Source organism: Pogona vitticeps, chromosome 9 (assembly GCF_051106095.1).
Source record: "Pogona vitticeps strain Pit_001003342236 chromosome 9, PviZW2.1, whole genome shotgun sequence".
Lineage (NCBI taxonomy): Eukaryota > Metazoa > Chordata > Lepidosauria > Squamata > Agamidae > Pogona > Pogona vitticeps.
The window spans coordinates 2,904,712-2,920,000 of NC_135791.1; the positions used below are offsets into that span (position 1 = coordinate 2,904,712).

General features: G+C 48.5%; 1 protein-coding gene across 2 annotated transcripts in view; it reads left to right on the top strand.

Moving 5' to 3' along the window:
- The window catches only part of RIMS3 (regulating synaptic membrane exocytosis 3), a 57,601-nt gene that overhangs the window by 21,566 nt on the left and 20,746 nt on the right, over nucleotides 1–15,289 (top strand). For both annotated transcript variants that reach the window (XM_072979778.2, XM_072979779.2), the window contains exon 2: nucleotides 7,494–7,758. In XM_072979778.2, the coding sequence (XP_072835879.2) occupies nucleotides 7,494–7,758 (265 nt within the window). The remainder of the gene's footprint in view (nucleotides 1–7,493; nucleotides 7,759–15,289) is intronic.

Genomic DNA, 15,289 nt, shown 5'->3' on the forward strand with positions numbered 1-15,289 from the left:
AAATGGCACACGGTTTTTACACCAAAGCTGCATCCTGGATCTAGCTCTCAGCATCCTTGCGTAAGACTAGTGAGGACTCCTCCCTCAGTCCTTGGGAGCAGATATCCAATCTATATGTGAGTTTCTAAGTATTGGCGTCATCTTCTTTTTTAACTAAAGATTTCAAAAAGGGGAACCTGGTCTCTTTTAGACAATAATTCCAAAAGCAGAAATACTACTTTTTGAAGACAATTTCCAGAACCCTGTAGTCAACATGGTGACTGGCCATCGCAGTTGGTGAACCTCTGGCAGTTCTAATCCCCCCCCCAAAACCAAACAAATTGGCAGAGCATGATTATATCTCCAGAAAACCCTCTCCAGCATGAGGGTTAAGTTTTCCAAATTCTAAGCAACGCCCGCCATTCTTCTACAGCAAAGCCCTGCTATTACAAGCCTTCATGTCCAGAGTATCTGGAAGGTGAAATCTTTCCCAATGCTGAGCCTGTCTTGATACTGAGCATCGGAGTCAACTGAGTGCAACTTATTTTATACTGGAGAAGAGGGTGGTCTTAGCATGGAAAGGACTAGAGAAGAGGACCTATCTGGTCTTTTTCAGCTGTTCGCTGCCTGTTCTGGCACATATTCACCTTCCTTCAACCTGGGCTGGTATTTGTTGGTTTGTTGATGCCACTGCCTTCTCCCTTTTCCTTCTCTGGTCCCCTCTGGGAGGGGAAAGAGAAGCCCCCCCTCCCTTTGTTGTTGAGAGATGAGGGGGAACTGTGGCTTCCTGTACCTCCGCCTTCCTTAGCTTGAACAAGGAAGCCTCTCATTCTTCCTCTCTCCATGCATTGCTTTTAATAAGCTCTAGTTTTCTTGCTTTGCTTTTGGAAAAAAAAGACCATGAATACGATTTCCTTCCAGAGGAGGAGACGTGTTCGGCTAACGATCCCAATTTGTTGGCAGACAAGAAGCACGCGGGGAGCATCAGGCAACATCAGCGGTTCTGTGATGCCTCTTGCCTGCTAGCGTTGAATACTGACAGCGCCGGACTTGATGTAAGGCCATGTCTTATGCCTTCTTATCTCCCTAAGAAAGGAAGCAGCGGGATGCAGAAGATTTCTACGCAATTGAAGCATATCGTGTGCATATATCTATATCCAAGAGACATGCCTAAAAATGTCACATGGTTCTGAGAACTCCCAATCGCATATAAACAAAACTGGAAGGAGATGAATGAAGAGCTAAGGATCTCATTATTTTGGTTATTACATTACCCTTTAATTTCCCCCACTGTGCTAAGTATTGCTTTGGCTTTTCGAGTCGGCTTGGAGAAAGGGTCCCCCGCCTCGTTCGTTTCTCAGAGAATGAAAGGGCGATCTGCTAACCCATTTTGTCCTAGCGGCTGGTTTGCAGTCTTGAGCGACAGCCAACTCTTCTGTGGAAAGGGTATTGAGAGAGGTCTATTTATCTGGATTTCCTGGGGAATGGTTGATTTACCGGGCTAATTGAGGGCTGGGCGTGGTGCTGGCAATCATTTAAACTCAATATACCAGGTCCTATTCAAAACATGGCCCCTAGCCTTTGCAGGTGAGGGGAAGGGATGGCTGGCCTGCTGGAAATGGCCTCTGTCCTGGGTTGCAAAGAACATTCACAGTGCCCTATCCAGATCCAGAACAAAGGGATGGAAAATCCTGAAATATGAACATATGAACAGTCAAAGTAAATGGGAGAAACCGTGCAGAGATCTGGCTTCTCCTTTGTCCATCTCATTCTGTTTTGATGCTTTTTGGACGTGTTAGCTTTTTTCTTTCATAAGTTTTCCTCGGGGATAGAAAATGGTAGGGGAAAAAAGGAAACAAAGATTTCGAGAACATTAAACTCCCAATTCTGTAAGACAGACAAAGGCCATTAGGGTTTGGCTAATATTGAGAGACGGGCAGTGGAGGCTTTTAGTCCCTTTGGCAGAAGCCCAGTATGGTTTACCCCACGGATGATTCCCTCAGCCCATCACAAACCCCCATATTCGTGATCTTTAGCCTAACTGGTGATGTTTGGGTCAAGGTGGAAAAGGAGGCAGTCATTTATAAGAGCCTGCATAGTCTTATTCCCCCATAGTTCAAAACACCGGCGGTTGTGTTGATAGACATGAACACAGACATTCTGTCGGTTTTGGCCCCCAGAAGCATGTATTTTGTCAAGCTAACAGGTCTTGATTGCCATTGAAACCCACACCAGCCTGCTGTGCATTACAACAGGGGCTCTTTAGAGGAATACATCATGGCTGGGGGGGGGAACCTACCCCCATTCTTCAGCTGTAGCGAGGACCACAGCTAAACTCAGAGGAAACAGATAAATGTTGTTGTACTTCTAGATCATCAAAAAGTTCCAGTGGTCTGACCCTGCCAGCCCATGGTCAAGACACCGCAGCAGCCCTGCTAATACACTCTGCCGGAAAAGGGGAGGTGATATGAAAATGACAAGGATCTCCATCTCATTAGACGCAGGATCCTTCTTGGCCCTCTCCAAGTATATTTACCTGTCGTTTGATATGTGGGTAGTCCTGCACCCACCCACCCCAGTTTTGGCACCCAGTGCCTCCTCTCTTTCGCTGCCAGTTCCAGAGCGCGCCGCCTGCCCGGCCTTTTTGCAGTTCCCACCCACACAGCCAACGGAAAACCAGAGAGCGAGAGAGAGCGAGGAGGCCCACCGCAGAAGGAGAGGTGGGCGTTGAGTGAGAGGCCTTTGATTTACTATGATGGAAATCTTTGCTGCTGGCGGTTGCAGGCAGATGTGGGGCCAGTGGGCGGAAGAGGAATGAGGAGATACTCCAGATGGGAGTCGGAAGATGGGGGGAGGGAATCTGTTAACCAGAATCTTCTGGAGATTTACACTGGTGTAAGCATAACTGCATGAAGCGTGGCATCCCCTTGTTGCTAATGAGCCCGGCCACTCGGTCCTCCTGGCACAGCCCCAGGACCTCGTTTGTTCACGACAGTTCACTGCTGTCGTGCGTGCAAATGCACTCACATCTGTGCGAATCTTGAAGAGGATCTCAGCCTTTGGTTCTGATGCCTGTATGCTGTTTCCTTCTTTGAGCAAAGATGTTCCAGCTGAGACCAGGGATGGGTGAAGAAAGCTCAGTTTTCTGTACATCAGGGGGCTCCCTTTCTACTGATTTCTGCCTGGCACCGTGAGATCAAGGTAAAGGCGTTTCTGTGTGTTGTGGTCCAAATGGCACGAAGAGACCACGGCTATGCGCTCATCAGCCTCCCCTCCCCTTTTCCTGAAAGCTTGGCCCCAGCCATCCTTGATATAACCAGTGGACATGATCCCTCGCACCTCCCAGAGAAGCAGTGCATTTGACCATATGCAATCACATCCCCCCCTTCCTTCCCGCTCACGTTCTTCCATCAGATGCCGGATTCCTGGAAGGGTTTTCCCAGGTGATACCACCACCCCCTTCCTCTGTTATTACAAAGTGGTGTCAAATGAATAATTCAGCTTCCTCGGGAAAATGCATGCATCCATCACACGGGAAAGCTGAATTATTGATGGCAGGGACAAGCAACAGCCAACAGATCCTCCAGCTGGGCATTTCACACCTTTTTTGGGGGGGGGGGAGACGGAAACCTGATATCCACTTTGGAGTGACTGAAACCTTGACAGCTCCAGCAAGGGGAGGGGAGGGGGAACCAGAGGTCCAGAAAGTCAGCAGGTCACAGGATCTTTGGGGGATGCAGGAGTGAGGCTGAGTTGGGACGTTCAAGGGGCGCCCTGAAGTCACCGAGGGCCCCACATGAAGGAGGCTGTCTGGGTCCATCCATCCATCCATCCCCCCCTCACAATTGTGAGCTTAAATTGTGCAGTCTGTAAAAAGTGTTGCTGTTTTTAAGGAAAATCTAAGGAGCCAATATAGGATATATTTTTTTTCCTTGAGAGAGAGAGAGAGAGAGAGAGATTCTTTATCTAAAGGCACTGAGAAGAAAGATCAAACTCTGCAGCTGCTTTTATTTTGGTTGGCTTGGTTTTGTACCAGTTAAAAAGTGCCCCGCTGAATTCCACAGGGGCTATTTCCTCATCAGTGTCTTGATAGGAAAAGGGACTGATGGATTGATTTCTTGGAGGGGGGGAAGCCCTTTTCACGTTGCAAAACAGGTAAAGGTAAAGGTTCCCCTTGACAATTTTTGTCCAGTCGTGTTCGACTCTAGGGGGCGGTGCTCATCCCTGTTTCCAGGCCATAGAGCCAGCGTTTTGTCCGAAGACAATCTTCCGTGGTCACATGGCCAGTGCGACTTAGACACGGAACGCTGTTACCTTCCCACCGAGGTGGTCCCTATTAATCTACTTGCATTTGCATGCTTTCGAACTGCTAGGTTGGCAGGAGTTGCAAAACAAGAAGGGTAATATTGCTTCATTCGCAATGTTTGGTATTCCCACCGTAAAGAGGTAAGAACCTTCAGAGATATTGTTGACCTGCTCAATTAGGGATGATTTAAAAAAAAATACATTTCTTCCCTTTTTTGTTGAAGACCAAGAATAGTCCCCACTGATGATATTGTACATATGTATTGCTCTTTTACGCATCTAGAAAACGAAAGTCAACTAATGTACGTTTTTAATTTTAATGTCACGGCTTGATCGCTGGGTTTTTAATAAGGAGGTAACTCTGGAAAACGCTGCCAGCTCTCTGGATCCCCTTCCATCTGGCTATTTTTGTACCCTTTGCTCTCTTCTTCTCTTGCTTTGTTCTTATGATTCAACTCATAAGCTTACTGCTATTGTGACAAAATCCAATCACAAACCTGACAAGGAACATCGCGGTGTAAGATAGAGCGGTCCGGGAATCAAACAAGGACCCAAGTAATCTCAAACAGTCAACAAAAATATCAGAAGCCATTGGGGAGGGAAACAGGGTAAAAACAACTTTGGCAATAAAAGGAAAATGTCACTATTATGACACGCTTCCCTAGGACAAAGATCTAGAAAAATGGCCAAGCTTCTGCATTCTGGACTAATGTCTACCAAAAGCCGGTTGCTTCGTCCATGGGCACCGCATCTCAGTCATCCCAACCTACTGAACATCATACCACAGATAACCACCATCTTTTTCTTCCCTTTCTCTCTAGCTTGTATGTCACCCTTTTCCACCTGGCATCCAAAATGAATAGGCAAAGTTTACCAGTTTTAACAGCAAAAATCCGCACCTCCTAGCCAATTAGACGTTTTGTTGTTTGTTTATTTTTTTGCACTACAAGTCCCATAATTCCCCATTCTTGGAGTTGTACCTGACTTGCCCACATCTTACGGATGTGGCTCACCTAGGAGAAAAAAAGGCCTAAACTCTGCCCAAGCCTCCTCTTCCTGCCCCAGTGCTAGCTGGGAGTTTTATTTCTCACCAGGGAGCTAGGCACAGCACATGCCTCGCTCCGCCCTCAGAGCCTTACGGGTTAGTCCTTTCCTCCCAGGCGAGCCACATTCACCCGTCTCTAAGATGTGTCTAAGTCAGCTAGAATTCACAGCAAGAGGAATTACAGGATACATACTCCAATAAATCCAAAAATCTCATGCCTACCTAGCATTAGGCATAGGGTGGCCTCTGCTTCAAGCGACAGAAGCTAAGGGACATTAAGAGTGGCCCCTGGGTCACGCAGGCCATTCCTTTCTCTGTGTGAGGACAGAGCTGTGCATGCTACACGGGGTCCACCCTGCATCTCAAAAACTACCCTTCTTCTTTCTGATGCGGGATAGAGAACGCTAACCCATTCTCGGTGCTAAGCCAATATTTAACTGCCAATCTGACTAGCCTCTGCGTGTGGATATGTGATGAAACACCCTCCCGACCTCAGGCAGCAAAACACCCTGGGCTGCTCAGGTCCCACTATGGATCTGGCAGGGTCCCCACCCCAGCCTCGCTGTCCTACTGGTGTGAGATCAGCCACGCGGCCGGTGACAAGAGGGACAGCTTGCCATAATGCACAAGATGCTTACGTGATCGGCTTTTCCCTCCAGATTTAGTCAATAGGATACTGGCCATCCTAGGTAATTTAGCACTTCGCCGCCGCCCCCATAAAAGAGCAATCCACTCCCACACCTCGGGAGTTCAGGGAACCATTCCCGGGGTTGAAAAGCAAGAGTCCCCGGAGCAGATCTGAACCGGCAGCGCATGCGCATCCCTGGGAGTCACCTGTCACGAAACCCCAAGTTGCAATGCATTGTTCTGCCCCCCCAAAAAAAGCTGCACTGAATGTCACCGCTCCACCCTCTCGCCCAGCATCGCTGAGCCCCGCTTTCAGCATTAGAGAGGGGTTTAGCCCTTCCGCACGGCGTGGATTAGCTTTCCTGGTGTCTAGTAGAGGGCATTTCCCCCGGCATTATGACAGTGCCCGAGCAGTACACACAGATGGGGTCTTTAACCAGCCAAGAGGTTTTTTTGCATCTCTAAGCCGTAATTGCCTTCGGCACAGCGATGGAAGAGGTGAAAAACCAGGAGTAGTTCTGGAGGAGTGCAAGCAGGCTTCGACCCCCACCTGCACCGTGACCTTTCGGAAACAATCCGAGATGTGTCTTACTTCGTCCTGCCCTTTTGGAAAGCCACCATGATGAACAGGCTGCAGGGAAGGAAACAGCTAGAAACACACCGCTCCTACATTTAATACGGAGTTTATTTAGAACAACCTTTGGTCGGCTGTCGGTCCTTCTGTAGGCAGTCATTTATACAATAAAAGGGAAGGGTTAGGATATGAAACTGAATGAGAATGCAATAATGATGATGAGGATGTGCCATCAAGTCAATTCCAACATAGGGTGACTCTTCACAGGGTTTTCCGGGTAGAGAATACTCAGAAGTGGTTTACCCATTCCCTTCTTGGGGGGGGGGGGGAATCCCTGGGACTCCTGTGCAGCTTGCCCAAGGCCACCCAGGCTGGCTCTTCTCCCAGGAGGCCCAGTGGGGGAATCAAACTCCCAACCTCTGGCTCCACAGGCAGATATATAAGCCACTGAGCTATCCAGCCAGACATGGAAAGGAAATAAGCATGGGTTAAAATAAAACAACAGCATCTATCATGGTGGAGTGACCGCGTAGTTACCTCCCCTGTTCTGGTAGGGTTCCCTTTGCACACTTAGTTTTGCAGTTTGTAAGACTGGCGGTGCAACCAGTCGCACAATCGATTTTGTAAGAGGAGCCCTGGACACCGGGGGGTTTGAGCAATTGATACAGAGTAACCCTGGCACGGCTTTCAAAGTAAGTGAGATATTTTAGGAGTGGCTTTACCAGTTCCAAATCCCCACTGAATTTCCATGGCTGAGCGGGGATTCGAACCCAGGGCTCCTGAGTCCCAATCCATCACACTGTCAACTGCACCACACTGATGACCTCTTTATTTTTGAACTCATGGAGAAAGAGGGAACTCTGTAAAGCCATCTGGGCTCTGCCGGTGTCCCCAGACAAAAAGGCCACCACCAGACCTGCCCATTTCGGCCCTGAATTGATCTTAATTTGTCTTCCATTGCAGCCTTCCCCAGTGGGCCACGAGCCACTGAGATCGCCCCAGGTGACCATGCTGAACGGGGAGATGAGCGCTTCCTCGGCCAGGAACGTGGTCCGGAGCTCCAGCATCAGCGGAGAGATGTACAACATCGAGAAGAGCCGTGGGAGCAACCCAGATTCCGCTAGCCTTTCGTCCACGAAGAAACGGCGCTCCAGTTTGGGGGCCAAGATGGTAGCGATCGTGGGGTTGTCCCAGTGGAGTAAGAGCACGATGCACCTCAACCATCCTGGTAGGGAAACAGTTCCATGCTCCGCTTTTGTTTTGCATCGGGATTCCTAGCACTGTGGTGGATCTCTCATTAGGCGGACCAAGTCAGCAGCCACCCTTCCCTAATTATTTCAGAGGCTGAAACGTAAGAGTAGGGGGCGGAGCCTTTCATAACAGAGGGCGGAGCCTTGTGAGGTCACAGAGGCAGGGCTGCCGAGGATTAGAAAGGGCTCCAGACATGTTGCTTTGGGACGGCTGATGATGGAAACAGGCCTGAGTGAACCCCCACCTGAGAGGACCCCCACCATAGCACCCCTCACTCCAATTAACTGTGATGACAAACAGCCATCCTTTCCCTTTGCGTTGTAAGTGCAAATCACACACTCTTCACTGTGCCAGGAATGTGTTTCCCTGCCTCACCTTGGCACGTAATTTGCTCATTCAGGAAATATCCACAGCCATTCAGAGACTTTATCATTCTTCCACTCATTCTCACACTGACGAACTTGTCCAGTCACTGTCAAGTCAATTCCAACTTACGGCAACTCTTTTCAGGATTTTCTAGGTAGAGAATACTCAGAAGTGGTTTCCCATGCCCTTCCTCTAGGGGGCGACCTTGGGACTGTACAGCTGGCCCAAGGCCACCCAGGCTGGCTTTTCTCCTAGGCTGTGCAATGGGGAATCAAACTCCCAACCACTAGCTCCGCATTCTGACATAGGGTGACCCTTTTCAGGATCTTCCAGGGAGAGAGAATTCAGAAGTAAGTACCGTATTTTTCCGTGTATAAAATGCCCCCATGTATAAGACACCCCCCAATTTTCTAACCCAAAATTAAGAAATCGTAGTGGGGCTTAGCAAGTGTAGGGGGAAAGAGATAAAAGTGCTGCAGAATCGCTTTGATCCCTGCTTTCCCCTCCACTTGTTTTTGTTCTCTCCTCAGCTTACTTCCGTGTATAAGACGACCCTCAATTTTTAGTCTAAAGACTTTAGACAAAAGTATAGTCTTATACAGGGAAAGATATTTGCCCAAGGCCACCCAGGCTGGCTCTTCTCCCAGCAGGCAGAAGTGGGGAATCAAACTCCCAACCTCTGGCTCCACCGTCAAGAGACCTTAACCAGCCCGCTTTGCCCAGTTGACAACCAGTCTAGTCACTGTTTTTGTTGCTAGCTGCCGTCAAATTGCTTCCCACAGCTAGCAACTCTAATAGGGTTATCAAAGCAAGTGAGATGTTCAAGAAATGCTTTACCCCATTGCCACTACCCTCTGTGAATGTTCATAGCCAACCTGGACTTGAACGCAGGTCTCTAGGATCCTAGCATGAGTCCCTCTCTGATATATCCGAGAGCAGACCCGTAAGTTTCTCACGGACTCTTGGAAACACGGCGCCTGTTTGTGTGAGATTGAGCGACGTTGGTTTTTATTTTGGCTCACTCTCAAACGTCCGGCTTTCTTTTGTTTTTAATTTTCGCAAAAAAGGGCGCGTTCTGCGCATGCAAAAGTTTGCACGCTTGTGCCCCGTTGTCTTGAGATGCGGTCAAGAGAAGCCTCTGCCATCTTGTCTAGCTAGCGCAAAGACCAAGGGTGTCCGACTTCGAAGGGAGATCCCTGCACCCTTTGTGTTGCTTCTAAACTCTGCTCTTGCAGCCCCGCTCAGTTAACTCCTCGTCTGGCCTACGTGTGCATTTTGTCCTTTCCCTGCTCGAGTTTCATGTCGCCTTGATCTGCCCAGCAGACAGCATGTGCCATTTCGCTCCAGCTTAGCTGCGGCCTCAGGGTCAGCTGTTACCACGAGCCGGTCCTACGCGGGCTAAGCTGTCTTCTTGTCCTTAGCCGTTTGGAAGGGTTAGCACATAATGGAGAGAGCTCACACCGGCTCGGCCACCTGCCCCCTTTCCATCCCTCCCCTTGCCAGAACAGTGATCAAATTATAATCATTTAATGAGGGGAAATCCTGTCCCCTTCTGTTCTGCCCGGTTCCCGCTCGCTGGCTCGCTTTCCCTCCATTCCACCCACACCCTTCCTTGTAACCTCTAACATTCGGCAGAAGGAAACACAACCCCGTTGTTTTATATAAGGCTCCCCAGGGGCTCATGGTTCGATACAGGGCAAGGCGGAAGATGGAAAGGCAGACATCAGGCATGACTCCCGAAAGGATCCGGGAAGGAAAGCTCTCTCTCGCTCTCTCCCACACGCTCTCCCACACGTACCCACCCACACAGGGTGGCTGAAAGAGGGCGGCGTGCCGCTGATGTCTTGTGTATTTTTAAAGCAATTTTTAGTCCCTCTTTCCAGGATGAAGTAGGTGTCTGTATGCAACATCAGGAAACAGGGATTTTGTTTTTGAAAGCAGCAACTGCACAACACCATTGTGTGTGTGCGTTTTGCGCCATCCAATTGGAACTGACTTATAACAACCCTAACAGGGATTTCAAGGTAAGTGAGATCTTTAATGAGTGATTTGACTAGTTCCCCCACACACACACACACACACAGAGTGAGTTTCTGTGGCTGAGCGGGAATTTGAACCCTCTTCTCCAGAGTCCGAGCCCATCACTCTGTCCACTGCACCACACTGGGAATCACAACACCCTTAATGCAATTCTGTCTATTCGCATGAGAGATGCTAAGGGAGGGTGATCAAAGATGGCTTTGGAGAAAGCATCCTTATCGTGAAAGAGGGCTCCAGGTCGGTCTGAATGAGCATACACTCTACTTCTGCCTCTCTCCACCTATTCCACCTTAGACGTCATTGTCGTTGTCATCGTCGTCATCACCATCACCGTCATCGTCGTTGTCATCGTCATCGTCATTGTCGTCATCGTCATCATCATCATCATCATCATCATCATCATCATCATCATCATCATCATCATCATGTGCCATCAGGTCAATTCCGACTTACGGTAACCTTTTTCAGGGTTTTCTAAGAAGCACATACACAGAAGTGGTTTCCCCTCTTCCCTTCTTTTGGGGTGCCCTGGGATTGTGTGCAGCTCGCCCAAGGCCACCCAGGCTGGCTTGACTTCACAGGAAGCACAGTGGGGGAATTAAACACCCAACCTTTGTCTCCGGAGCCAGATGCTTAATGCACCAGGCTATCCAGCCAGCTTACCTTACAGGAGTGCTAAGGCCAATGTCTGCTACTCAGAACTGCCAGAGAAAAGGGTGGTTTTTTTTAAAAAAAGCCCGCCGTGTACAGTGTAAGGAAGCAAAATAGATGTATTAGCATGCAGATGCTCTCAGAGAGAGCTGCAGTTGTAGAGGGTACAGAAGAATCAGCCTTGATGATTGGCGATCTGTCTTTCTGCCTTTGTTCCCGTCAATTTTCCTAAAGAAACTCTCATGTGGAATTGGCGAAGGACCGTGGACAGAAGAAGGCTTGCCCTCAATTGCAGCGCCAGGAAATTTTAATGTGCTCCAAATAGATCTCTCAATCTCTCTCTCTCTCTCTCTCTCTTGGTTGCTATGGCCAGCAAAATATGAAGCATCTATTATAATCTTGGTGCTTTCCCAAAAATTCATTCCTTGGCATATTGTCATGCTGGGTCCTGGTTAGCATCTCGTGAGCTCAGCTGCGCTTTCAAAAAGGAGGAGTTTATTTAGAGGCTGGGAGGCTCATGCGTCGGAGATGTATCCAAAAGGCTGTAATTATCCCCAGAAAAGGCTAAGAAAAGAAATGGGAATCGACCATAAATAAATAACATAGAGAGGAACAGGAAGAAATGCCAGTTTAACCAGAGAAAAGTCATGGGGACAAAGTTTTGGATAGGAAAAGTCAATGCCCATGATTCTTTTCTGTATGGAATAGAGAAAAGTTGAAACCCAGGTTCCTCTCTGAGGGTGTAAAGTTAACCTCAGGGCCCGTTTCCCCCCCCCCCCAAGCGTTGTAGTTTTGAACACCATGGCCAAGTGTGCCTCTCACAGCTGCAAAAACAGGACAGATTCTGGCAACGACTATGACTTATTGATTGAACAACTCCTTGAACTACAGATTGGAGATCCTCAATGGTCATTCTCTACCAATATATCCTGTACTCAACTAACTCCATGTAACATAGTTGCCTGGAACTAACTATTTTCCATGTTCTCCCATTCTGTGTTGTGTCAGGACATGTCCATAATTTATTTATTTATCAAAGCCTTACTTTATTGCTAAGGAATCCCTCCAAGTTGCCTGGCACCTTACATGAAAGCCATGGTTCCTAGATTTGCATTCCCAGATGTTCTTGGACTAAAACTCCCAGAAGCCTTCACCACTGTCTGTGCTGACCAGGATTTCTGGAAGTTGTGGCCCAAGAATATTTAGGGACCCAAGGTTGGGAACCACTGCTTTAAAGGAACCAGTGATGAGGGAGGCTGGCCAGAATCCTTTAGACAATCTGCATAGATTTAAGGGGAAATTTGTAAGTCCCAGTGGCATAATTGCTCTGATTAATGCAATGGGTCCTGATTACAGTGGTGCCTCGCTACACGATGATAATCTGTTCCACTTAAATTGCTGTCTATCGAAATCATTGTCTAGCAAAAAGCAAATCGCCGTCTAGCGAAAATCAGTTTGTGAAGCAGGGGCCAAACATTGTCCAGCAAAATTCCCCCATAGGAATCACTGTTTTGCGAATCACTATAGCGATCGCAAAAAGTCAATGTCTACCAAAAAAAGTGTCATGTGGGGTAACTGTCTAGCAAGGCGCCACTGTATATGCCTGCTGCCCAACTGAGTGCACAACTACAAAAGCGACTGGCACCTCATTAATTAGCAACAATTGGCCACTGCAACTGATACGACTTCACAGATGCTTGTATAGACTGCCAAGCAGTTTCTCTGCCTTATGCCATGAACAGCTGCTACCTGTTGAAGCAAAAGATGCTGGGAACCGAGTTGATTCAGTGCTCTGAGTTCAGGACCACGGACAGCAAGTTGCAGGCGAGGCAACGTTTTTTGGATGCGATTGACAGGAGAGACAGATGGTTCAGTTGTTTTTTTTCCTCATCAGCGCTTGGAGGGAGCAGGTAGAAACATGGAAAACGGCTGCCGCTCAGTCTGGTCCTGCTCCCTGGGGACCAGCACCTGCGTCATGCAAGCCATTCCCGCAGCCCACGCAAACCCAGCCGCTTCAGAAGAGCTGGAGTTGGCAGGCGCACGGGGAACTGCATTACATCTCAATTCTTCGCCCGAAGGCTGTGTGGCAGAAGCAGAAGAGCGGAAGGAAGAAAATTTAATGTCTACAACGCTGAGCATACAGAGTTACTAGGCAAAAGCAAAGATTTCTTTACAGTCCATAGATTAAAAGAGATGGAAGCAGTCTTCACCTCCACCTTCGTATCATTGATTAATTACAAATCTCCGTGCACGTCCCAGACAGTGGGATATCCACAGGCAAGCCTACAAGATGAAGTTTCTTAGCGTTGATAGAATCATACAGTCATGGAGCTGGAAGGGGCTTATCAAGCCATCGAGTCCAACCCCCACCCCTGCTCAAGGCAGGAATCCAAATCAAAACAGATCTGGGTTGTCCATTTTCTCTTGAAGGCCTCCAGCATTGGAGCGTTCACCGCCTCCCAAGGTCATGGGCTCCCTTGTCGCACTGCTCTAACAGTTAAGAAGTTTTTTCCCGAGATTCAGCCGAAATCTGGCTCCCTGTCACTTGAGCCCATTGTTACGTGTGCTGCCCTTGGGGATGATCGAGGAGAGATCCTGTCCCTTCCTCTGTTTACCTTTCAAATATTCAAGAGGGAAAAAAATGCTGTCCTATCTCCCCTCAGTATTTTCTACATGTTTAGCTGAGTTCTTTCAGTCTTTCCTCCTAGGGCTTGGTTTTCAAGAGCACTGGGGAACTATGGTTTTATAGGTTTTATTTATAAGCCAATAAAATGCAAATAGATATACCTCCAGCTGGCAGGCTGATCAGGTTTTCTGGAGAGAGCCCTCATCAACATCACCCTCCAACCATCCGTCTTTGCTTACCCTCTGTGTGGTTCAACTCTCCATCTGAACAGCAAATTGCAAACTGCTTTGGACTGTTATCCACCATCTCCCAATAGCTTAGAGCAGTGGTCCCCAACCTTGGGCCTTCAGATGTTCTTGGACTTCAACTCCCAGAAATCCTGGCTAGCAGAGGTGGTGGCAAAGACTTCTGGGAGTTCTAGTCTAAGAACATCTGGAGGCCCAAGGTTGGGGACCACTGGCTTAGAACACAGATTGGGAAGATGCAGGCCTGCAAACGTTGTTCGCTACAAATTTCATCCTTGCTGACCATCAGCCCTGCAGAAGAGGGCCGAGGGAGACTCTGGTCTACCAGGTTAGAGGACTACAGGCTCATAACTCATGAAGGAAATGGTATCATCTCTCAGATTTCCCGATTTTCCCCCATCTGAGGAAATAGGAAGCAAATTTCTTTCATCTAGCTGGCTCAATCCAGGCTGAAATATCTCTGGAAGCAAAAAAAATGAGGAAAACAAGGCCATCCTACTTTGGGACCATCACAAGAAATTCTATGGGAAAGACAATCATGCTGGGAAAGGCCGAAGGCAGCAGGAAAAGAGGAAGACCCAATGCGAGATAGAATGATTCCTAAAGGAATTCACAGGCTTGAGTTTGAAAGAGCTGCGCAGGGCTGTTGAGGACGGGACATTTTGGAGAGGTCTCACTCATGGGGTCGCCATGACTCTGAAGTGACTTGATGGTGTATCATTACAACATTTTATGCTTCTCATTCACTTGGCTGGTCTTCAGTAGGATTTTGTTTATGTCTCCCCCCCCCCTTTCCTTTTCCTTTTCTTTCTTCTTCTTTCGGCTCCTGGGGATATTACATGGTTGCTTTGGATCGATAGGGTATCCACAGGAAAGGGGGAGGGTTCGATGCTGTGCCCTTAAGAGTATATGGAAGAGATCATCACAGCAGTTACACCTGGCCTGACAAGTTCCAACCACTGAAAGTCCCACTTTACTATTAAAGTAAAATAGGCTTGCAGGAACTCCGTCCATGTTACACATGGCCACCCTTTGGGTGGAGCAGATTTAAGGAAAATTTAGCCAGGCTGGTGTCCCTGGGAGTGGCTTCACATCCCTAGGGGCAGAAGATGTCCACCATCTCCCTTATCGTTTCTAGGGTTCATCCATGACTCATGGGCAGGAGGGGGGGCTCGGTTTATGGGCACCTGGGATTCAGGCCGTCGTCCGTGGAGATGAGTCACAGCAAACAGACCAGGAGACCTGCCATGTCCGATTAGGCCCTCGGTCTGTCTGCTCTCCCTCCTGAAGACAGCCTTACGCTTCAGAAGGTCTACAGCAACCAGCTCTCTGAGCGGCGTGGCTACCGGGCCATGTGCCCTGGCGTTGCCCGTGTGGGGGCGGTGAACTCCGGCGAACCTGGCCTTCTCTCCGGAAGTTTATATATATATGACTAAACAGAGTCTATTCTAATTTGGACACGTCGGGAGAAACTAGGAATCCCGGCGAAAGACAACAGGGCTGGGAGAAGCGGCAGGCAGTAGGAAAGGAGGACAGCCTGATGGGAGATGGACTGACTCCATCAGGAATCCACTGCCTTG